At 38.9% G+C, this 25,801-nt stretch overlaps 1 protein-coding gene across 2 annotated transcripts; it reads left to right on the top strand.

Moving 5' to 3' along the window:
• The first annotated feature begins 22,463 nt into the window (after window positions 1-22,463).
• LOC126203523 (uncharacterized) lies at window positions 22,464-25,570 on the top strand. Of its 2 annotated transcripts, none has more exons than XM_049937848.1 (3): window positions 22,464-23,029; window positions 23,254-23,444; window positions 23,565-25,570. In XM_049937848.1, exon 3 carries the CDS (start codon window positions 24,134-24,136, stop codon window positions 25,184-25,186), a length of 1,053 nt encoding a protein of 350 aa, XP_049793805.1. In that variant the 5' UTR covers window positions 22,464-23,029; window positions 23,254-23,444; window positions 23,565-24,133; the 3' UTR covers window positions 25,187-25,570. Both variants share the same exon structure in this region, with proteins under 2 accessions (XP_049793805.1, XP_049793806.1).
• The last annotated feature ends 231 nt before the right edge of the window (window positions 25,571-25,801 follow it).

Genomic DNA, 25,801 nt, shown 5'->3' with positions numbered 1-25,801 from the left:
TCAAATAGGCTTCTAACTTATAAGACTTCATAAATAAGTTAGGATTTATCCATGATAACACAGTTGCAAAGTCTTTGACGTCAATAAACGCAACTACGATGTACAAAATACCTTATCATTTATGTGATATTTATTTACAAATATATTAGAGTTGTAACAGCTGACTCACTGTTACAAGGACTTTACAAATAACACATTTCACAGTACATCATTCTTGTAGTAAACCCACAGTCTAACGTAATGTTATAACATATGAATCGGACTGCAGTAAAACCACCATATACCAAACTGTGGTTAAACTCGCAGACATGATATATTGTCATTCCACAAATAAGTCATCTATATGCACAGCACAAAATGACGATCGCGAGCCACTTTCCAATGTAAATATCGCTGAAATACGCATGTTATCAAAATCTTATGTAAACCAACATTAAAATGCCTGAGAAATAAAAAAGATCCCAAATTAAAATACGTAAAAGTACTGCACCAAAAGTAACGAAAAAATTGGTTTTTATGTAAATGTTCCTACTATTTAAAAATCTTACAGCTTGAAGATAGTCCCACAACATCTGAAAGAGCTTCAGTTTTTATAGTAACACAAGAGCATGAGCAAATACAGGACAAAAGGGGGACAGAGGGGAGCATTCAGGGCACAGCTGCCTCAGACGAATTCAATTAACTTTGTAAAAAATATTTTGGAAACGAACGAACTATAGAATGTGCTGTCATCAGGGCTATTAATTACAGAATATTGAGCAATTTTTGCAAGAAATGCAACCATTGCCGTTTGGACGATATTTTTGTAGATCAACGCGATTTTAGGGTGACACAGGCAAAACCAACAGTATATTTATGCATTGATCTAATTTGGTGTTATTTGTAATGATGATTACCACTCCGTTGTCTTGTGAAATGCAGAAATATTGGAACCCCAAAATTCGACCAGTGTCCAAATACGATGCCAGTGCTAGTATTAAAGTGCTATAGGTAGTAAACATTTTTAACAACATAACGTTACTGGACAAGTAAGAATGGGTTTTCCTCTTCTTTCTTTTTACAAACTTATCCATAATTAGAAACTATCTCAATAGCACTATGTTGAAATGCAATAAACGGCAGCACTTACATTAAATTCAGCTGCAGATAAAAACTGATTAACAAAATCAAACAATGCTCAAATAAGGCCAACAATGTACAGTAGTTGGTCTTATCTAATGTGTGAATGGGTGATAATAGCCGATAGTGCTATCGATAGTTTGAATCTATATTTGGTCTTGTTGGCTATCGATAGGGCATATCACTTTTTCATCTCGAGAAGATCAAAATACCTTTCAGTTCCACTACATGGCAGTTTGGTGGTGTGTAATTTCATTTAGGTGATGGGAGGGTCCAGAAGCCCCAGCCCCTCCCCACCCTCTTTGGCTCCACCACATACATCCTGTTAGCAACACCATCTCCAGTGTTAGGCTAGTATCTCTCAATCTCCTTGGATGTCTCTCAGAAGTCCTGACAGTTGAAGAAGGTCATAAAGTGTAATAGGCAGACATCTATCCACACCATCACGGTACACAATGTGACGGTCTGATGGCAGGGTGTGGGTACGGCAAATGCCCGGTGAACATCATCTGCCAGTGTGTGTAGTGCCAACAGTAAAATTCGGAGGCAGTGTTGTTATTGTGTGGACTTGTTTTTTATGGAGGGGTCTTGCACCTCTTGTTGTTTTGCGTGGCACTATCAGAGCACAGGCCTACACTGATGTTTTAAGCACTGTCTTGCTTCCCACTGTTGAAGAGCAATTTGGGGATGGCAATTACTTCTTTCAACACGATCAACCACTTGTTCATAATGCACAGCCTGTGGTGGAGTGGTTACACGACAATAACATCCCTGTAATGGACTGAACTGCACAGAGCCCTTGACCTGAATCCTATAGAATACCTTTGGGATGTTTTGGAACGCCGACTTCATGTCAGGCCTCACCAACCAATATCGATACCTCTCCTCAGTGCAGCACGCCATGAAGAATGGCCTGCCATTCCCCAAGAAAGCTTCCAGCACCTGGTTGAACATATGCTTGCGAGAGTGCAAGCTGTCATCAAGGCTAATGGTGGGTCAACACCGAGCACGCCATCAGCTTGTAAGTCATTTTCAGGCAGGTGTCTGCATACTGTTTATCACATAGTGTAAATGGTCACTTGCAACTGGATTGAGAAATTCTGCAGTGAGGAGTTCAAGGAGATTGGGAGATGCTAGGACGACATCTGGAGTGGTGCTGTTTTAAGGATGAGTTTACTGTGGGATGAAGACAATGTCGCCTTGGAGGGAATCTGTAAAGTGACGTCACAGCAGGAGAGCTGGAGGGGATTTGCTATGGATGTTGAGGTCAACAGCAAGAATACAGATGAAAAGATGTGGTTAACATGGGTGAGGAATTCGTAAAGGGTGGGGTTGTTAGGTTAGATAGAAGCATACGTAACAGTGTTTTGAAGAAGAGGCTAAGGATAACGTGAGGAGGCAATTGATGGAGGGACCAGTCTCTGTGAAGACTTACCTGAGGAAGATTGGACCTGAGTCATTTTAGATACAGTGAGCTGTATAAATATCTAAGGCAACATTGGAATTTAGTTTGGAAACTACTTCCACTGCAGTGACTTTGGGGCCTACCTTTGTTACCATGGCGGTGAGTATGGGAGGGTGGCTAGGTGATTGGAGGTGTTAGGTTGTGGAGGTGATGTTGAAAGGAGTGAGGGAGGTGCCGAAGGTAAATGAGGTCTCTTTGAGGAGGAAGTCTGAGTGGAAGTTGGGGATCATAGATTTGATCAGGACCAAACCTGCTAGGGTATGACTTGGGCGATTGGAATGTAACGTACATACTTCCTGATTTCAATAGTGAGGGATTTGGCATTTAGGAATCTGGTCAGGGCAGGAGAGGATGAAGGTGTGAACAGCCAGAGAAGAAGATGTATGTCATAGAGCAGTGCCCCTATGTTCAGTAGGATTGTATTTGTATGGTTTTTTTATACAGCGTTAGTAGGCTGTTTATGTTTTCTTATTGGCAACGTTACGTAGCGCTCTGTATGAAAATCACTGGCTGTGCTGTGTGCAGTCTGTGGCTGGGTGGCATTGTTGTAATATTCGCCATTGTAGTGTTGGGCAGCTGGATGTTAACAGCGCGTAGCGTTGCGCAGTTGGAGGTGAGCCGCCAGCAGTGGTGGATGTGGGGAGAGAAATGGCGGCGTTTTGAAATTTGTAAGACTGGATGTCATGAACTGTTTATATATTATGACTATTAAGGTAAATACATTGTTTGTTCTCTATTAAAATCTTTCATTTGCTAACTATGCCTATCAGTAGTTAGTGCCTTCCGTAGTTTGAATCTTTTATTTAGCTGGCAGTAGTGGCGCTCGCTGTATTGCAGTAGCTTGAGTAACGAAGATTTTTGTGAGGTAAGTGATTTGTGAAAGGTATAGGTTAATGTTAGTCACGGCCATTCTTTTGTAGGGATTTTTGAAAGTCAGATTGCGTTGCGCTAAAAAAAAAATTGTGTGTCAGTTTAAGCACAGTCATGTATAATTGTTCAAAGGGGACGTTTCAACAGCACTGGGAGTGGCTTCTGCGTTAGGGCGCTTCTGAGGTTTCTTTGGAGGTAGTGGGTTGGAGTGGGGGTTGGAAAATTGGAGAAAGTGGGATAAGGCAAGGTACATATCCATTTGGCTGGAGTTGGTTCACCTGCTTGGTGACTGTAGTTGGGTGCCTGGTGTTCCCACGAGCACTGTGAGTCTGTATTTTTGCTGATTTTGCAAGAGATGTGGTTAAGTTGGATGTGGGGGATATGCAACAGAATGTGTCAATGAGGTTGTGGGAAAGGGCAGGATACGCAAAGGAACACACTGTAGATGAGGACAATACTGTGGGAAGGGAAGGGGTGGACATATAGTGGTGGGCCAGAGCAATTGCTCCGTGCAGTGCCAGTGGGAGAAAAGGAAGTGGTGCTATAAACGATGGATTTGATAGGAGTGTCCACTATGGGACAAGCAGAAAGGGAACAACTAGTTGTTGATACTTACCGGGGACAGAGCGCTGCCAAGATGGTGGGAGCTGATGGCAGCAACGTCCAGGGTGATGTGATGACAGCTGATGAGGGTGGCGGCTTTGGCGACGAAGATGGAGGCGGCAAGACAACTGCAGTGGTGGTGCCGACGATGACAGAGACAACTGTAGCAGTGGGAGCTACTGTGATAGCTCCGAGATAGCAGCAGTTGATGGGATGGTTGCGGCGACGATGATGCACAAAGTGTATTGATGATGAGCATGCACACACACAGAAAAAGTCTCGAAGATATAATAAACTACATAAAGGAACAAGTATGGATGCAAAGCATTTGGGAGTGCTCCTATCAGTGTATGCGATAAGGAAAGCAGCAGTGGGAGAACTACACTGAAGAGCCAAAGAAACTGGTACACCTACCTAATATCATATAGCCCCCCCCCCTCCCCCAAGCATGCAGAAGTGCTTTAACACGACGTGGCATGCACTCGACTAATGTCTGAAGTAGTGCTGGAGGGAAGTGATACCATGAATATGAATCCTGCAGGGCTGTCCATAAATCTGTAAGGAGATGAGGGGGTGGACATCTCCTCTGAACAGCATGTTGCAAGGCGTCCCAGACATGCTCAATAACGTTCATGTCTGGGGAGATTGGTGACCAGCGAAAGTATTTAAACTCAGAAGAGTGTTCCTGGAGCCACTCTGTAGCAATTCTGGACGTGTGGGGTGTTGCATTGTTCTGTTGGAATTGCCCAAGTCCGTCGGAACGCCCAATGGACATGAATGGATGCAGGTGATCAGACAGGATGCTCACGACGTGTCACCTCTCAGAGTTGTATCTAGATGTATCAGGGTACCCATATCACTCCAGCTCATATGCCTCACACCATTACAGAGCCTCCACCAACTTGAACAGTCCCCTGCTGACATGCAGGATGTATGAATTCATGAGGTTGTCTCCATACGCATACACGTCCATCCGCTAGATACAATTTAAATCGAGACTTGTTCGACCAGGAAACATGTTTGCAGTCATCAACAGTCCACTGTCGGTATTGACTGGCCCAGGCGAGGCATAAAGCTTTGTGTCATGCAGCCACGAGCGGGCCTGTGGCTCAAAAAGCCCATAACGATGATGTTTCGTTGAATGGTTCACACACTGACACTTATTGATGTCCCGGCATTGAAATCTGCAGTAATTTGCGGAACGATTCTCTTCAGATGTCGTTGGTCCTATTCTTGCAGGATCTTTTTCCGGCCGCAGTGATGTCAGATATTTTATGTTTTACCAGGTTCCTAGCATTCACAGTACACTCGTGAAATGGTCTAACGGGAAAATCCCCACTTCATCGCTACCTCGGAGATTCTGTGTCCCATCGCTCGTGCGCCGACTATAACACCACGTTCAGACTGACTTAAATCTTGATAACCTGCCATTGAGCAGCAGTAACCGATCTACCAACTTCGTCAGACACTTACTGTCTTATATAGGCGTTGCCGACGGCTCTGGAGAGGCTAAGCAATTCAGGCATCAGAATTTGGGCAGTCACTTGTGATGGCACAAGGACAAATATAAGTACTCTTCGTTCATTGGAATGCAGTATTAATTTTCATCAAAAAGTTTTTTCGTCTCAGTTCCTTCACTCAGTTTCATACCACAATGTTTACTGCGTTTTGGATATGTGTCATTTAGTGAAACTTCCTCGAAATGCATTAGCAGAAGTAGGTGTTTAGAGTCTACAAATGGCCATATTAAGTGGCAGTACTTAAAAGAACTAAATGAGTTGCAAATTGAGGAAGGCATGACATTTGCTAACAAGTTATCACGACAACATATTAATTATGTTAGTAGAAAGGTGAATGTCAGCTCAGCAGTTCAAACACTCAGTTCTAGTGTTGCAGATACTATAGATTTTTTTGAGAAGAGCTGGCACTCCCAGATTCCATGGTAGTGAGGCAACAGTGGAGTTTTTGAGATTTATAGACAGAATTTTTTATGTCTTTAACTCCAGAAATCCTGTAGCTTCAGGATATAAAGCCAGCCTGAAACTCAGTAATCAGGCATATTGGCTTGATGTTTTTTATCAGACAGAATGTTATATAAGAAGTTTAAAGTAAATGGTGTTTCTCTCCTGCGGTACCCAAGAAATACTTTTGCCTTTGGCATAGTTTTGAACATGCTTTCAATTAAAGCCATTGCACTGGAAATAATGACTAGGGAAAATTCTCCTCTGCAATATTTATTGACATGTAAGTTTTCCCAAGATCATATTGAACTTTTCTTCTCATGTCTGAGATCTAGAGGGGGTTGGCATAACAACTCCAATTCATATCAGTTGAAGTGTGCTATGCGCAAGTTGCTTTTAGGCACTAATGTTAGCACTGTTGGGGGAAACTGTACAAATTTTAACATGTGTTCAATGGTACCTGTAGGACTGTATGATTTCTTATTACAAAAGTGTCCTCTTGTAGATGATTCTTGTATGTTTGTAGATGAAGTAGAAAAATGGTGCTCTCTTATTGAAGAGGGTACTCTGTTTTCCACATACAAGCAGAACATTTTGTACTACATTGCAGGGTATGTTGCCCTCTCAATTTCAAAACAAGTTACATGTAAGGACCGCCTCTACATTCTTAGGCCACCCGTTGTTTGTAATGACACAACATATGCACTTCTTAGTATTGCAGAAAAGAGCTCATTCACAAAATTTGTAAGCCAAGGCAAGCTTATTGAAACAAGTAATGTTGTATACTCTCTGGTGGAGCACTCAGAAAAATTGTTTCAAATCTTTGTTTGAGGCAAAAGCACTTAATCAGTAAGATTGTCATGTGTGTTCTTAAAAAATTTGTGAACTATTCATTCCCTAAACTCGAGCATGACTCTCATAATGAATGCGGACTTGAAGATTTGCATGCGACACAGCTTGTAGGTAAGATTGCATCCAGGTACATTCAGGTGCAGCTGAAAACATATGGGAAAAGGTTTTCACTTGAGAAAATAGGTCACAATGCGACTAGTGTAAGACAATAACTCAGTCAGATTATTTTATTCAGTAATGTGTAGTGTCGTGCATGTAACATTGCAGCAGTGGTTAAAAATGTATGGAAATGACAAAAATAAATTTCGTGTTTCAATGTGTTTTTGTGTTCTCATGTCAGTACCCTTGCTCATGCTTAATGTTTACAGTATTCATCATTTTACAAATGATAAAAAAGTAGAGACGTATGAAGGTGTTCCTTGGAACATTACAATCAGGGTAACTTTTAACTAAACATAGTATCTTTGTACCAATTGCTATTCTTGTTTCAAATGGCTGGTGTTCCATCTGTTTGTATTATTTTGTACCAAATGTTACCTTTTTATTACCTCTGTGATTCATTCAAATGTCTTTCCACCTACCTAAAAGCTCTCAGGCTTGTGATTTTTCTTTAATTGCTTTGACTGTGAAGTGAGCTTCTGACAGTGATTTAAGTTGAACACTGCCAAATTGATACAAATATCTTGATATTTCAAAGTAAATCTGGAAACTGAATCAACACTGTTTTTACTTCTTATTAACACCTTATTAACGCCTTCACCTCAATAGGAAAGGGAAGGGAAAACTGTCTGGGTTGATTGCAGAAAACTTAAGGGGGGACATTGGCACAAGTGGTAAAATACCAGTGGTCACAGGTGTCAGAGGGATGCCTTTTTTAGGATAGGGAAGGGGGAAAGAAAACGAGTTTTAAGAGAGTTTGGCAGACACACTCAGTTTGAGAAAACAAATGAACAGGAGTCAGATTTTATCATACAGCCTCCATTTAAACAGTGTTTAACAGAAAGTAATCAGAAACTGCCAGTTCATCTTCGCCAAAGCAGTTACAATCCCATTAGTATGCAGTATCAGTTATCTTTATTACACCAGAACATTCCGGGACTTAGAAATAAAGTTGATGAACTACTCATTTGTATCCATGAACTGAATTCATCTAACCAAATTGACATAATCTGCCTCTCTGAACATCAAGTGACCACTGATATGGATATGTTAACATTTCAGGATCTAAGCTAGCTTCCTACTTCTGCAGAGTAGATATGGATAGAGGAGGAGTTGCCACATTTATCAAAAACTGCCATAAATTCAAGAACATTGACATTAATATATTCTGTTTAGAGCAGCATCTACAAGCATGTGCAACAGAAGTAGAGTTCCATAACAGATCCTATATAATAATAACTATTTACCGAGCACCTGCAGGAAATTATAATCTATTCTTAGGTCATCTAGAAGCTCTTTTGGGTTATTTAACAGGAAGAAACAAAGAAATTTTGATTGCTGGTGACTTTCATACAGATTTTCTAATGCAGTCTTCCAGTAAACATTCACTGCAGTTAGTAATGTTGTCTTTCAATCTAACTCTCACTGTAAACTTTCCAACTAGGATCACTAAATCCTCAAGGACAGCCATTGCTAACATTTTTATAGACAAATCAAAGGAACAAAATCATATCATAAAACCTGTTATAGCCGGCCGCGGTGGTCTCGCGGTTCTAGGCGCACAGTCCGGAACCGCGCGACTGCTACGGTCGCAGGTTCGAATCCTGCCTCGGGCATGGATGTGTGTGATGTCCTTAGGTTAGTTAGGTTTAACTGGTTCTAAGTTCTAGGGGACTGATGACCTAAGATGTTAAGTCCCATAGCGCTCAGAGCCAAAACCTGTTATAAATGGACTATGCAGCTCCTTGTTTTAGATGTAAATTCTAAGCAGATTATCAAGACTGCTAAATCTGAGTACAGGAGAGTAGTCAATCAACCAAAAATTGAGTGTTTTAGAAAACTGCTCAAAGATATGAAGTGGAAAGATGTTTATATTGCTCATGACATGAATGAAAAATATAACACATTCATGAACAATGTCAGTACCATGTTTGAAAACTGTTTTCCCCTAAAAGTTACTCAAATTAAACAGAAGTCTATAATAAAACCATGGATTACACAAGGAATAAAGATTTCCTGTAAGACAAAAAGGAAAATGTATCTGTCAACCAAGAATAATTCCAATGTTGATGATTTAGCTAAATACAAGGAATACTGTAAAACATAAAAAAAAGTAATTCAGACGTCTAAACAAATACACTACGAGAAGAAGATAGCAATGTCAGGGAACAAAATAAAAACAAAATGGGACATAGTGAAAGAGCAGACTGGTAGAACCAGAAAGGAACAGGAGAAAATAGCACTAAGGGTAGATGACACATTAGTAACTGATGGGCATAGTGTGGCAAATCTATTTAACAAGTACTTTATATCCGTTACTGATAGAATGGGACTTTCAGGATCAGTAAATAATGCCCTTGAATATCTGAAACTAGCCTTCACAAATAGCTTCAAGTACATGAATATATCACTCACTTCACCAAAAGAAATAACCTCCATAGTAAAATCTTTAAAAACAAAGCATTCTAGTGGGTACGATGAAATATCAACAAAGTTAATTAAGGCATGTTCTTGTGAGTTTAGTACAATTCTAAGTTACTTGTGTAACCAGTCAATTATAACTGGCACATTTCCTGACTGGCTAAAATATGCATATGTTAAGCCTCTATTCAAGAAAGGGGATAAAGAGATACCATCAAACTACAGACCGATTTCACTTTCGCCAGCATTCTCAAAAATTTTAGAAAAAGTAATGTACAGGCAGCTGCTCAACCATCTGACCACAAATAACATATTATCAAGAACACAGTTTGGATTTCTGAAGGGTTCTGATATCGAGGAGGCTATTTACACCTACAGTGAAAATGTACTTAATTCATTAAATTACAAATTACAAGCAGCAGGTATTTTCTGTGATTTGTCAAAGGCATTTGATTGTGTGAACCACAACATCCTTTTAAGTAAATTAGAATTCTATGGTGTCACGGGCAGTGCTGCAAAATGGTTCAAGTCATATTCACTAACAGGAAACAAAGGGTGTCAGTGCAAGGGACTAGTGAATTAAGTCATCAGTCATCATCAGAATGGGAAGAAATTACATGCGGTGTCCCACAAGGATCCATCTTAGGGCCATTGCGTTTTCTTGTGTACATTAATGATCTCTCATCAGCTACACTGCCAGAAGCAGAGTTCGTTTTGTTTGCAGATGACACAAGTATTGCAATAAATAGTATGTCAAGTGTAGTTCTAGAAAGATCTGCTAATGATATTTTCATGGATATTCATAAATGGCTTAAAGCCAACTCACTGACATTAAACTTCGAAAAGACTCACTATATGCAATTCAGAACCTGTAAGAGGTTTCCACCCAGCATATGCATAAAATACGAAGAAGAGCAGATAGAAGAGGTTGACAGTCTTAAATTCCTTGGATTACAACTTGATAATAAATTCAGTTGGGAAGAGCACACCACAGAACTGCAGAAACGCCTTAACAAATCTGTATTTGCAATTCGAGTGTTAGCAGACATAGGCGACATAAAAATGAAAAAGCTTGCATACTTTGCCTGCTTTCATTCCATAATGTCATATGGTATAATATTTTGGGGTAACTCTTCAAGTCAAACAAAAGTTTTCAGAGTCCAAAAGCGTGTAATACGTATTATTTGTAGAGTAAATTCACGGACGTCCTGTAGAAACCTCTTCAAAGAACTGGGTATACTAACTACTGCCTCTCAGTATATTTACTCAGTAATGAAATTTGTCCTAAATAATATATCTCTTTTTCCAACAAACAGCTCAGTTCATACATACAATACCAGGAACAAAAATGATCTGCACAAGGACTTAAAAGCACTTACTTTAGTTCAAAAAGGGATCCACTACTCAGGAACACACATCTTCAATAATTTGCCAGTAAACATAAAAAATTTAGTTACAAATAAAGATCAGTTTAAAAGAAGCCTGAAAGACTTACTAGTGGCCAACTCCTTCTACTCCATTGACGAATTTTTTAATAGAAACAAATGATGTATTGCATGTATTCATAATATTAGTATTGTTATTTCAGCTTAAAAAAAATTGACATGTTCCACATCCACGAGGATCTCGTCAGCACAGATCTATGGAACGAAAAACTAAACTAATCTAATCTAATCTAATCCTTTTGTTGGGATGTAAATTTATTCAGAACATTAGATATGGGAAAAATACTATGTTTTTTAAGACTAAAGTTACCCAGAATCACTGAGTAATTTTGTACCAGTATTAAAATTGAAATTTTACTCCAGGAGAACGTCTCTAGTACATATTCCCTCATTGCCAAACACACGTTAGCAATACGGGTGAAATTTTGGTGTCTGTTGTGATGTAGACTGTGTGTGCAGTACTTTCAAAAAGACGGAAAAATGTGGTGCAAAGTTACCCAGATTGACTGAAGTGTTTATATACGTTAGTTCTCGGTTAAATATGCACTTAAAACTAACTGATTTCATCGCAATTTCCATGTTGGTACATGTGAGTTAGTTCAGTAAAAGAAGAGAACAATTTTCTTGTCAGTGTCACACGTAATTTTCGTTGTTTCATACAGTGCCTGACAATAATTAGCATATTGTTGTGGATATCCAAATTCACGTTTAAATAAACCCCATTACGTTTTTTGTCGACGCCAAAGATGATGTCGCCACTGTTAAGTGCATTACATATGTGAATAAAACTGATCCTTACGCCTGGGAAAAATATTGTTTCGCTTTTAGGTACTTTATATTTACGATATTACAGTAGACTTTAGTATTCATGAGCGTAAAACGAAATTGGTAGTTCGTTGCTTTAATGTTAACCTAGTTAATTTTATTATCGTCAAGAATGATACTTTCGAACGAAAACGAGTGCCGCCTTTCTATCTAAAATAAGGGTAAGATGGCGGCCACTGAGTGACGCGCGTTTCTTTGGCTCGCGAGTTTTCCGCTCATTGAAGGTGTTACAGAGAAGTGCGGCAGTCCACAACGTGTGCATCCGACTAAACAAGTGTTACTTGCCGTGGTGTGTTGTTCTCCGTTGATTACCACAAGTGATAAGTGAGTGAAAAATGGGAAGAGCACGAGTAAGCGGCAGCAGGTGATGCTACAGGGGCGCAGGCAGCGCGGGCGCCCGGTTTCCGGCGTCAGGTGAGGCCTCGCTTCCCGACATCGGGGAGCGCGTCCGGTCCCAGGTGAGTGCGGCGCTGCACAGCAAAGACACGCTAGACGTAATCGTGCAATCCATCACGGACTCTGTGACGGCCGCGGTCATGGACAAACTGCAAGAGTCTGTCGGGCGCAACAGCACCGAAATCCAGTCTCTTAGAAAGTCCCTGGCCGCACAAGAGAAAAAAAGCCGCCGACCTAGAAGCTAAACTGTCTGCGGCCACCGATGAAATTGAGCAGTATCAGTGAAGGAACAGCTTGCGCTTGTTCGGGGTAGCTGAAAACGATCGTGAAAACACCGACGACCTGGCCATTAGCCTCGTGCGTGAGAAACTTGGCGTGCAGATCGACGTGGCCGATATTGACAGAAGCCACCGTGTTGGGCGCAGGATACCAGGTGCCGTGAAACCCAGGCCCATAATAATTAAATTTGTGTCATACCGGAAAAGAGCTGAAGTGTTTGCTCAGAAAAGAAAACTCGCCAAGAGTGGGGTTACCCCGAGGGAAGATCTGATGCGCGAAAGACTAAAAGTTTTGAACACTGGGATTACACAGTTCGGCCTTCAAAATGTATGGAACCAGGATGACAGGATCGTAGTCAAGATGGAAGGAGGGAGGAAAACGGTGACGAACATGTCCGAACTGAAAGATTGAGCGAAATCTCGCGAGACACAAAGTCTCATATTGTACTCTGTCTAATATAAGTTAATTTTTATTCTTTCTTTTCATTTTTTTACGTAAATATTGCTTCGTTATTTCTATAAGCACCATAAGTACTCTATTTAAAATCAGTCAATTGTTTCACATAAATATTGCTTCTTTATTTGTCTATCACAAGTGCTCATGTATATTCATATTGTCAGTCAAATGGGAATTAACATTCTCAATTAACAGGAATCTCCTTAAAACCGCCTTTCTATATCTGTTATTTTCATCCTCGCCACTACCACTGCTACTACTATTATCTTCTTCGTAACCACTACTGCCACTTTCCATTTTTCTTTTCGCTCCCTTCTCCGATACCTCCAGCTTGTCTTTCAGCTTTAGCCCACAGACGCTTGAGTCAGTGACGACCTTGGACACACCTGTAATATGTCTTCCCCCGCGAAATCCAGCTTTTGTCCCTAATCCGGCCAGCAATAAACGGAGCGCGCTCGGTCCTACAGGCGGCCACAATGGGACGGACCGGTTCCGGCGGCAGGCTCTTTGTGGCCCACGCGAACGCTCAGTCGCTAACGGCCCACTTCGACGAGTTCTGTGACCTGTTCTGCCAATCGCTGTTCCATGTTATCCTCGTCTCTGAAACTTGGTTGAAACCAAACATTTCTTCCGACGCTATCCGAATCACTGGTTACTCTTTCCTCAGGGCAGATCATGAAACACGACGCGGGGGTGGTGTGGGTGCCTCTGTTCGCTCTGATCTGAGACCTACTATACTATGCACATCGGATGCAAAGGGCGAAGTAATGTTGAACAGGTGCAGACACCAACAAGTGACATTATCTCAGTAGAAGCAGTCCATCAGTAGCACCCAGTAATGTTGAACAGGTGCAGACACCAACAAGTGACATTATGTCAGTAGAAGCAGTTCCATCAGTGGCACCCAGCAATGTTGAACAGGTGCAGACACCAACAAGTGATATCATTTCAGTAGAAGCAGTTCCATCAGTGGCACCCATCATTGTGGAACAGGTGCAAGTAACAGTCCATAATATTCACTATCACTAATCAGACAGTTCTTCAGAGTTTATCAGCAGAAATTAAACATTTCCAAGTGGCACCCAGCAATGTTGAATAGGTGCAAGCACGAACAACAGTTTGAAGGCACACACAATTGCTTTTACAAAATTATTATCAATGCTCTTACACTAAACATACAAATTATAACAAACCCTCAAATGATATCAGATAATTGTCATATTAACTATTAGAAATACACAAATATCAGTAAACCTATAATATTTATAGGTGTCAGTGCAAGCCACAACAAACAAGTAAAATAATATTTAGGAGATAGGTCGGTACCAATTATTTGGGATTAGGAAAGGGAAACACACAAAACACACTCACTCATCTTTCATCCACATTAAGTACTACTGTGTAATTGAATAGTGTTAACTGTGTAAATGCAATTCTGTCCAAAATTTTATGTTCAACTTGTGTATCAAGTAGTAGTGGCAGCAATGTATAACAGTCAATAATAGTTAGTCAACGTCATAGTCATCATGTCAAGACCAATGTTTGCCAAGCCAAATCAAAATGTACGGTTTCTGAACAACTGTCAGTGTGCCAAGATATGCAAATGCTTCCTCTCTCCAAAAAAAAGTATATACTGCTTAGTGATTTAACAAAGTATGTGTGTAGACAATCTTCTTTCCACTTGAGTGTTCTAGTCTGCCATCTTCATCCTCCTTGTTCCATATAAACCAAGAAAAAAAACTATGCTCCTCACTTACTTCACCTCTTATCCACCAAAACTCCAATAATCATTATCATCACATAATCGTAATACTTCAATAATACCTCTTACGTCGATACATATAAACCTTATCATCAATATCATTTACCTTACCTCTTGTCCACCAAAACTCCAATAATCATCAACTTCACACAATCTCAATACCTCAATAATACCTCTTCAATACGTCGATACATATAAACCTTATTACCAATATCATTTCACTTCCATAACAACTCTTTCCTCTAGTCAGTCTCCTCGAACAAGTACAGATAAAATCCTACTGCAAACTTCAATTCATCATCCCATACAATCCGAAGACACAATGTCCACACAAAACCTCTGTGTAGTCCACCTGAGCCAAATCTTCTACTCATTATGAATTACAAAATACATTTTGGTTACCTTGTCCATCATAAAATAAAAGAAATGCATACATGACCTCTAACAGCCTTCAGTTTGAATAACTTTCAGTAAGTAAGTACGTGTTCGGAGTGTGAATGATAGTAATAATTCACAGTGTGAACACCACTTTAAGAATTATGGCAAAACAGAAGCAAACATGTGGAGTATTTCTTGTGTCAAGTGTCACTTACTATTTCAATTGCTCACGAAGAATGCAGTGTAATAACTGTCAATGGTCTAAACCTAGTGTTGGTGTGTCATGTCGTTAGCTTCCTTCCTAGTAACATAAATTTATACAGCTTCCATAAAACCTCCAGCTCATGTGACTTCAATGAAGTTTCTTGTACCAACGTCGTTCGTAGAATTATAGCAGTTCATTTTCTTATCTTAAAATATAAAGCACTGAGCGTAAGCAAAACATGCAATAGCGAGTAAATATACTAGTAGAGAACAGAATGTCAACAAGTGAATGCAGCACAATCCCTACAATGAGGCTCTGCCAAGCGAACAATAATTAATACCAAAGTGTAACCTAAACTCTATGTTCGTACACAGTATATCAGCATTTCTATATACCAAATTAAAGAGTAGTTATGACAACAAAACAGAAATGTGTAAATGTGCAATCCATACGCAAGCAGCAATTATGCATCTTACATAATAAACAGGTCATTAGCATCATATCAGCATAAGCAAATAAATGTTCATATGTAATCTTAATAAGTAAACATGAAGGCGCAAGCAGATAAATCACAAAGTATAACTTACATAAATAACCATATCAGTACAATTAATCAGGTGACAATTATAATTTAAATAAATAAGCACAGCAGGCACATAAAAAAAATATGACATCAGAGTTTCTACTTCGACAGTGTTATCATGAATAATTTTGCGAACTCTATATGGACCGTTATAAAGCAGAAAAAATTTGCGACACAAGCCTTTTCCTTTGTGAGACAAACGGTGAGACTTAATTAACACCTTTTGGCCAAATGACAAAGTTTTTAAACGACCAGGACGCTTAGCTGATTTCTCTCTTCTAGCAGCCGCAGATGCAATATTTTGCAGAGCCAGGTTCACAACTGCAGAATGCCGCAGTTTCCGTGTAGGCGGAAAAGGAACGATTTCAGAAATGCGATTTGTCGGTGCTTTATTTTTTAATATCAATATAGGCAGTAAAGTTGTTGAATCATTAGGGAGTTCATTCAGAATGTTTTGAAAAATATGAAGATACTGATCCCACATTCTGTGATTCTGATGACAATAAAGTCGACACAATTTATTGATCCTTCATCCATCTCTCTGAAGCGTTAGATTGAGGGTGAAAAAGTGAAATTAAAATTGGTTTAATCTTACGACGCCGTAGAGTACGAAGCCAAATTTTAGAGCGAAACTGTGATCCATTATCTGATATAACCTTATCAACATGACCCACTTCTTTAAGAAAATGTTTGATGAAAGCGTTAGATACTGAACGAGCTGTTACTTTGCGTAAAGGTGTAAAACACACATATTTTGATGTCAATTCCACTGCTACCAAAATGTACGCAAAACCATTAGTAGAACGAACCACTGGACCGAACAAATCGACTGCAGACATCTCCTTTAATTTCGCTGGAATGATAGGAAACAACGGTGCTCTGTGAGAAATAGTTGGCGGCTTAGCCTTTTGACATAATTTGCATTTGGCAAGAACAGATCGAATACGTTTTTCCATGTTACTGAAGTAGCAATTTTCTCGTAATTTATGAAAGCATTTTCTGGGACCAAAGTGTGCATAACTGAAATGTGTGTACCAAATCAATTTATTAACCCACTCATCAGGAATACAAACTAACCAAACAGAGTTGTCGACCGATTTTCGTTTAAAAAGCATATCACTGCGAACTAAATAATACTGTCTAATCGCTACACTTTCCTTTCTCCTCCACTTCTCCTTAATGTCCTTCCAGATTGGATCCTCGTTTTGCTCCTTAGCGATGTCCTGGAGCGAAGACGAAATAAAATTCTCAAACGCAACACCTTGAATATACATCAAACAATAATTGTTTTCTTTGCAGTCCTCTTCAGCACTTTGTTTCAAACCCATAGGTGCACGTGATAAAGCATCAGCGATAATATTTGAAGAACCCTGTATATAAACAATACTGAAGTCAAATTCCTGTAGATACAGCGCCCATCGTGACAATCTGCCATGAGTTAATTTTGTTGACATAAGAAATTCCAGAGCTCGATGATCGGTGTAAACCTCCCATACAAAAATATGCGAAATTTTGTGAAAGCCCATACAACAGCCAAGGCTTCAAGTTCCGTAATCGAATAATTCTTTTCTGATTTAGAGAGAACACGACTTCCAAATGCAATAGTTTTCTGTACTACAACGCCGTTTTCTTCTATCTCTTGAAATAAATGTGCACCTAGGCCTTTGTATGATGAGTCCGTCGCCAAACAAAAATCTTTAGATAAATCCGGATGTGAAAGAAGTGGAGCAGCAATTAAAGCATCACGAAGTTGTTCAAATTCTGACTGAGCCTCCTCATCCCAACACCAATTAGACTTCTTTCCAGATAGTTCACATAAACGAGGTGTGGCCAAATCGTCCAATCTAACAAAGCGTCTAAGAAAATTACAGACGCCAAGGAAACTACGAACATCACGTTTTGTAGTAGGAACAACATAATTACGAATAGCATCTAGTTTCTCTGGATCAGGGAGAATACCTTCTGTACAAATAATATGACCGAGAAATTTCACCTGAGAACGACCAAATTAAGATTTTTCCAAGTTCACTGTAATGCCAACTCTTGCAAAAATACGTAACAATGAATCCAAAATTTTGTTGTGCTCACTCCAAGAACATTTAGCGATAAGAATATCGTCAACATATGAAGTAATATTGTCACGAAGATAAACAGGTAAAATTTCGTTTAAACTACGAATGAATGCTGCTGAAGACACAGTAAGTCCAAACGGTAATTTCCGAAATTGATAACAGTTACCAAAGGCTAAAAAGGCAGTGTATTTTCTACAATCAGGGTGGAGTTCTATTTGCCAAAAACTTGCGCGCATATCAATCGTGGATAAAACTTTAATTCCATGGAAATGTTGAAGAAGTTCATCTAAATTTTGTCGACGGTCAGTTTCAGGAATGATGATATTATTTATCTGTCTGGAATCCAGAACCAAACGAATTGATCCATCCTTTTTAAGAACGACATGTAATGGGCTGGTATAAGGACTGACTGCTGGCTCAATAATGCCTTGATCTAACATGTATTGAAGTTCACTCTTAACCTTGTCTCTGTACGCCAAAGGAATAGCGTACATTTTCCCGCGAAATGGTGTGTGTTCTTTTACTTTAAATAAATATTGTAAGCCTTGTATAGTTCCTGTGTGATGACTAAATACTGTAGCATGTGAAGTCAAAATTTGGTGCAGTTCTTCTCTTGCAACGTCATCTGGCACTTCAGCTTTCTTAACCTTTTCATTAATTAATTCTTCGCTATTAATTATATCATCCATCGCGTCTCTGTATCTATTGTCGTTGTCATGAATGAACACATTGTCGTCATAATACTCAGCGAAAACATCAGAAGTAAGAAACCTTAAACATTTTGTATCTGATTCAAATCTTGTTAAACACTCGAAAAATTTCAAACATTTAGGCATTCCGGCAACAGTCAAATTCATACTTCCTTCTTTAAAGTTCAAAATTGCCTTATGTGTGTTAAGAAACTCCATACCTAATATAATTTGTGTACTGAGTAATGGAACAATAATAAAATTAGAAAATTCGTATCCTTGACAAATGAAATTTAAGTTGGTCTGTTGTTTGACTTCCACAATTTTTCCAGAAATAGCGCCTCGAATTGTAGTTTTAGAAACAGGTAACACAGGACAAGCAATAGTTCTTACACATATACGAAAAACTGATTCACTAATGACATTCAATGGGCTCCCAGAATCTAAAACTGCAGTGAACTTATTCTTATCCACACATACTTCAATAACAGGACGTAAAAATGCGTCTACATTATTTTCCTTTTCGTCTAGCAAAATGTCTCTCATGTCTTCCAGGCGTACGTAAAGTTGTTGTGTCATTACTTTCTGAACCGTCTATATTGCTGCCAGAAGCCGAAGCTACAAGTCATTGTCGATTGCTTGCGTCACGTCTTTGATTATTCGCGTCATTTCGCGGATCAATTTCTACGATTTGCACTTGTCTCTCTGAAGTTATGTCACGTGGAGGATGCCAATTAGGTCCCTCCTGTCTGTTAGATGTAAACTCTTGATTATGTCTGTTATTAAAATTTCTATTTTCCTGTCTGTCTGCATGACTACTTCTTGTGTAATTTCGAGTGTCACTTCTGAAATTATTGTTGTATCTACTACCTGGTTATTTCTGTAGTAAGAATTTCTATTACTGTACGAATAATTTCTGTCTCGATGATACCGATTACTGTTTCCGTATGATTGATCATTCCGGTAGGAATTACCGTTATTATAATTGTCTGTGTAATTTCTGTTAGAACATCTGTTATTGTCATAAGGCTGGTATCTATTGTCCTGTCTGTTTCGTCTGTCATTCTCAAAATTACCCATATAACGCCCGTTCCGATCACTATCCCTTTTCTCTGAAAATCTATTTTAATTACTGTTACTGAAAAAATTACAAGAAGTCCCGTCGTCGCTGTCATACTCAAGTTCTTGTAGCAAAGTCTTAAACGTCTCAATGTCGTCTTTACATCTTCCGGCTAAAGCAATTTGTCTTATGGATGGTGGCAGCTTAGTTAAACAAATGCGAATTAATTCAGTCGGGCTATAAGGGCTGGAAAGGAACTGATTCTTTCGAATCATGTCTTCAAAGTATTCTGCTGGCGTGCGGAACTCAGACTGTTTAAAATTACGCTGCATAATAAGACTATGTTTGACTCTGTCTTGCGTGTTTTCGGACCAATATGCCGATAGAAATGCATGATAAAAATCATTTAGATTATTACAATCTCTAATAAGTGCGCGCATCCGCGTAGCCGGTTCGTTTTCTAAATATCCACACATAAATTACAGTTTGTGACTTAGTGGCCAATTTGGTGGAAGTGCGTACATAAATTGATCTAACCATGAACATGGATGTATTTCATTCTTTGAATTGCGAAAGATCTTAAATTTCCGAACAGTTAAGAAGTGTTTATAGTCAAAGTTTTCTCCTCGTGGCGACAAAGACCTACCGCGTCTGTCCCAGTCCGAATGTCGATTATTGTCAAGTTCGCGCGCCTGGCGCTCTCTTGTTGCTTCTCGTAAATGAAATAAATTATTTTCTTCAAAGCCCTCTGCTACCTGTGATTCTAAATTTCTTCTGCTGTCTTTTCCTACGATTTCGCCTTCAATTTGTTTGACTTGCTTTCGTAGTGCCTCAACTTCCCTTTTAACGCGTTCATTAAATTTTCCCTGATTTTCAACATGCTTATTTATGTTCTGGTACTCTTCGGTTTCTGATAATGGTAATGGAGCTGTATCATCCGAATCTCTGTCCCCATTTAAGCTAAGACTTGTCAATTTATCTGAAATCTCCTCAACTCTTTCCGATAAGTCACCTAATTGTTCTTTCTGTTTATTTACGTCTTCCGTAAGTGTCGCGACTCGGGTTTCAGTATTAACACATTTAGTAGTTAACTGTTCATACTGTTGTGTTAGGTTATTTAATCTGTCATTTGGTACGGATTCCTCGATTCTCTCAAATATTTCTTCCTTATCGTGTGCACGTTGTAAATTTAACTCTGAAAATTTTTGTACTATCACGCGATCTCTTTCTTCCTGTTCTCTATCCTGTTCCTTTTGTCTGATTTCTATTGAAATTAATCTATTATTGTGAGCATTCAAAATCGGTTGTACTTCTTCTCTAATTTCTTTCTTTAATTCATCTTTCATGTTTTTGAAACATGTCCCTATTCGTGAATCTAACCATGTTTCCATTGTTTCCATCTCTGTTTTAATTGTTCCTATTTGTGAGTCTAACCGTGTTGTCAAAGTTCCCATCTCAGTTCTAATTGTTCCTATTTGTGAGTCTAACCGTGTTTCCATTCGTGATCCCAAATTTAATATTGCACCCATCAACTGCTCCGTATTAACTGGTTCAAAATTCTTTTCACCCCTAACATTTCTCGCAAAACTAACTTCCTTCGACATAGCCATAAAGCTATCTGTGTTCGATACTATTCCAGAGTCTTCTGTCGTTAATCTCGTATTCTGAAAATTTTTTGATTGTGAAAAATTTTGAATTGGTTCTGGACTATTTTCCCGACTTATTAAATTGTTTTCAACTTCATTATTCATCATCCTGTTCTCCTGTGTTGGCGAGTTCGCCATGTTAACAATTTCGTCGTTCTCACTATTCATCATTTTTGCCTTTTTCGTCGATCGCGTAATCATTTACAAAACATACAAAACTCGTCACTATACGAAAATTACACACAATGACACTTTATCACCAACAATATCATTCACACGAAATGCTTCCCTCAAACACGATTAATGAACAATTGAAATCTTCATAATTGCACAAAATTATCAAACCCGTATACAAGACAACAAAAATTAAATTCTGTAAAAAATACCATTAGGAGAATGACAATTACCAAATCTACACATGCAATATAGACTACAATTACTAAACTACGAATTACTACAACAATACTACTATCTGCTATTTATACAATCAGAAGAATTCCAAGGGACGATCCGAAGCAGCGGTCGCCACGTGCATGGGGGCTTAATTATTATTAATGAATGCAATGCAAATACTTTTTAATTTTTTTTTAGTAGCTGACTGTCCGGTTACACAGTCTCGTAACCGGTTGGCCCTGACTGGTATTAGTACGCAATCTGATTGCAAAGAATAACAACAAAGAATGAGAGAAAACTTCCGTTAACACAATTAATTAATTAAGTCCCCAGTAACTATGTCTCTGCTTGATGAGAATAACTCACAAGCTGCAAGAATATAACGAGAAAATTCCCAACTAGCAATAGGACTGACTTTCATAAAAGAAAAATATGTTTACTTTCATATACATAGTCATTACTATTATTATTCTTGATTTTTATAATTATTTTTTGATTGTTATAATTATCATTGTACTACTTTTATAATCTCTATTTTTTTCTTTAACATTAATACTGTATAACATGTTATATGTCCTTAATGTTCTGTAGAAACTGAAATTTGTTGAATCTGAGTATGCCTGGTTAGGTGTAAGAGAGGGCCTGAAGGCCCTAATCTTGCCAGGTAAGATAAATGCATAAATAAATAAATAAAATATCACGTACAGTTTCTTGCCTAACTGCAATATGGCGGCGCTAACAGACGACGGCACGCTGTAACAGCCGAAGTTCGCCATCCAGTTAATATAGAGATCACTGTTGAATACGGGGAGTGTCTCCCGACAGTACGCACTTGGCTGTTTTGACGTTTACTGACCGGAAGTTGGTTTCACGTGACGAGGCATCCTGTTCGAAGACGCCATTCGTGTTGATGTTTGCCTTGTGCTCCATTTAACTGCTTTCGTTGTTTGTTGCTGCTTCTTGTTATTTCGTTGCTGCTGTTCCGTTTTGTTATTGTTTCTTGTTATTGTTTAGTTTGTTTTGGTAAACATGAGTGATTCCCACGAAACGCTCTATAAGTGTGAGGAAAGCAGTCCAGAGTTTAAAATGCGAAAGAACCTCTACGCCCATATGAGGAAAGTTCATGAACTTGACATCCTTGTGTCTAAAAAAGGAAAAGGCAGTGAATTGTGTCCCTTGTGCGGAATTGCATTTATGAGATGCAGTTCATTAGAACGGCATCAAATAACTGTGCATGGCATGAAGTCGGAGAAAAACAGTCGGAAATGCCGCATTAGTTGCCCACAGTACTCTCTCTCGTTTCTCACCTATGACACACTGAGAACACATATTCAACAGAACCATGGTGTTAGTTTTGAATGCCAGGAGATAGAATTTGGTTGTCTTGCAGGTTTGTTTTTTATATTTATTGTGTTAGTCACGTTTTAGTAAATTTCGTTGGCCCCAAGTACGTGACTTAAAAAATACTGCCTTAACATTTTTTTCAGACTTTGAAGAGTGGAAAACTTCTTACGAAAAAGTAAACCATGTTCATTATGTAATGAATTGCTCGGAGCAGAAGCGACTAGAAAAACGTGTTCTATATTACCACTTTCATCGCTCTTTCAATTTCAGTTCTAAAGGAACAGGTGCCAGGTGTGTCAAAAGTATGGGCGCGAATAAAATAGGCAGTACTTGTCCATCCAACATGCAAGTGATAATAACAGACGACAAATGCTGCTTAAAATTTTTTCCAAAACATATGGGACACACCCAAGATGTTGGAAGAACATTTCTGCATAGGAACGAGAGGGCAGAGTTGGCAGGTAAAATGGATAATGTGACACGTATGTACATGAACATGAAATTATCAAATTTATTTGTGTGAACAGACGTAGGGTCTATCAATGTGCTTCATTTTTATTTCCTTTTTTTTCTTTTTTCAGGACGGCTGTCACAGGGTGTTCCTGTTGGACGAGTTCTGCAAGATGTGAGAAGTGCACCAATCGCTGCAAGTGTGGAGAGAATCCATCTCCTTGAGGAAAAAGATTTGCATAATATAAAAAGGGATTTTGATATTGGTTATGCAACGAAGAAGCATGAAAATGATGCAGTGAGTGTGAAATTGTGGGTTGAAGAAATGAAGAGATAGAGTGACAACCCAGTACTGTATTTCAAGCAGCAAAAACAAGTGGATCCTAATTTTCAAGTTAAAGACTTCATTCTTATTATAATGACAGACTTTCAGGCTGAACAACTTCTAAAGTATGGAGAAGATAAAATATGTGTGGATGGCACTCATGGCATGACTGCATACGATTTTCAACTTTTTTCTATTGTCGTTGTTCATAGATATGGTGCTGGAATGCCAGTTGCATTTTGTTTTTCAAATAGGGGAGACATGTGCTTACTGTCTTTTTATTTCAAATGTGTGAGAGAAAGGGTGGGCATTGTTAAGACCAATGTGTTTATGTCTGACGATGCACCAGCATTTTATAATGCATGGTAAGCAGTAATGGGACCTGTGCCAAACCAGTTGCTGTGTTCTTGGCATATACAACGGAACTGGTCTCAGAATTTAAGGAGAATTGCTGGGGGTAGTGAGAAAAAATCAGCAGTGTTTAGTTCACTAAAGCAACTTCAGACTGAACTGGATATAGATGTTTTTAGTTGTAGTCTGGAGAAAGTGGTGGAAGACTTATTGAATGATCCAGATACTGCAGAATTTGGCAGGTACTTTGTTAAGATGTACTGCCAGCGAGTGGAAAATTGGGCGTATTGCTTTAGGCACCGATTGGGCATTAATACAAACAATTACTTGGAGTCCCTACATAAAGTAGTCAAATACAGTTACCTAGAAGGGAAAAAGTGCAGAAGGCTGGACAAGTCATTAAACGCTTTGTTATGTTTAGTGAGAGACAAAGTATATGAGGGCTTAGTGAAGCTCTCAAAACGTAAACAATGCTCTAGGGCATCAAGAGTGAAAGCAAACTACAACGATAGCTCAGATATAACAAATGGGATGATTTTATGCAGGGGTGAAGGGTTGTGGGAAGTGCTTTCTTCCACTGGTTGTGAAGTGTATGTTGTCGTAAAAAATTCAGAACTGATATGCGAAAGAAAATGTTCACTTAAGTGTAACATCTGCAACATATGTGTGCATTCGTATAAATGCAGTTGTTTAGACAACATTTTAAATTTTAACATATGTAAGCATATACATGCATGTACCAAATCATTGTCTGGTGCTGTCCAGGAGAGTGAACAGTGTTCCTTGCCCTCTAGTGCAGACAATGAATATGTGTCAGAATTGCTTTCTGGCAATTCAGAAAAATCTGCTGAAACATTTGAACAGGATGTGATGTCTCACTGTGAAACTATAGTTGCACTCAGCAAAGGAACACAGTGTGGACAGGAGACTAAGGCCAAAGTATTGAAGGATCTGAAGCTGATCATTGGCAATCTTAATAAAGATTTTTCTTTCTCACAAGAAAATACAGTAAATGTCAATGCCAAGATTGAATCTCAGGCTAGATTTTTTTCCACAAAGCAGAAAAGGATTTTGTGAGGGGTGATGAAGTGTTAAAGAAAAAGTAAACTCCAGGTGGGAATATTAACAATATTAGGAAAAAATAGTTTGCTACTCACTGTAAAGGTGTCATGTTGAGTTGCAGGCAGGCACAATGTAAAGAATGTTACACATTTAGTTTTTAGCCAAAGCCTTCTCCAGAGAACAAAACACGAACAGATTAATACTAGCAAGCACACATGACCAATATCTCCCGCTGCAGATAGTGGACATGTGTGCAGGGAGTGTGCTTGTGTGTGTAAATCTGTTTGTGTTTTCTTTTCTGAAGAAGGCTTTGGCCAAAAGCTAAATGTGTAACAGTCTTTACATTGTGCCTGTACAGTGAATAGCAAACTATCCTTTTCCTAATATTGTTAATGCACATAAAGGTCTTCTTGTACATCATGGCAATTTTTGTGTGTGTGTGTGAGAGAGAGAGAGAGAGAGAGAGAGAGAGAGATAGAGAGAGAGAGAGAGAGAGAGAGAGAGAGAGAGAGAGAGAGATTCCATGTAGTTAAAGGTGAATAAAAATTTAAATTTACTTATGCATTTTTTTGAGTTTTGTTAATCATGGTATACTAAAATAATGCTATCCCACTATCTTGGCTCATTCAA

The sequence above is a fragment of the Schistocerca nitens genome, chromosome 9, assembly GCF_023898315.1.
Source record: "Schistocerca nitens isolate TAMUIC-IGC-003100 chromosome 9, iqSchNite1.1, whole genome shotgun sequence".
Classification (NCBI taxonomy): domain Eukaryota; kingdom Metazoa; phylum Arthropoda; class Insecta; order Orthoptera; family Acrididae; genus Schistocerca; species Schistocerca nitens.
Note: the sequence above shows the minus strand (reverse complement) of the source record. Positions and strands in the feature narration are given on the sequence as shown.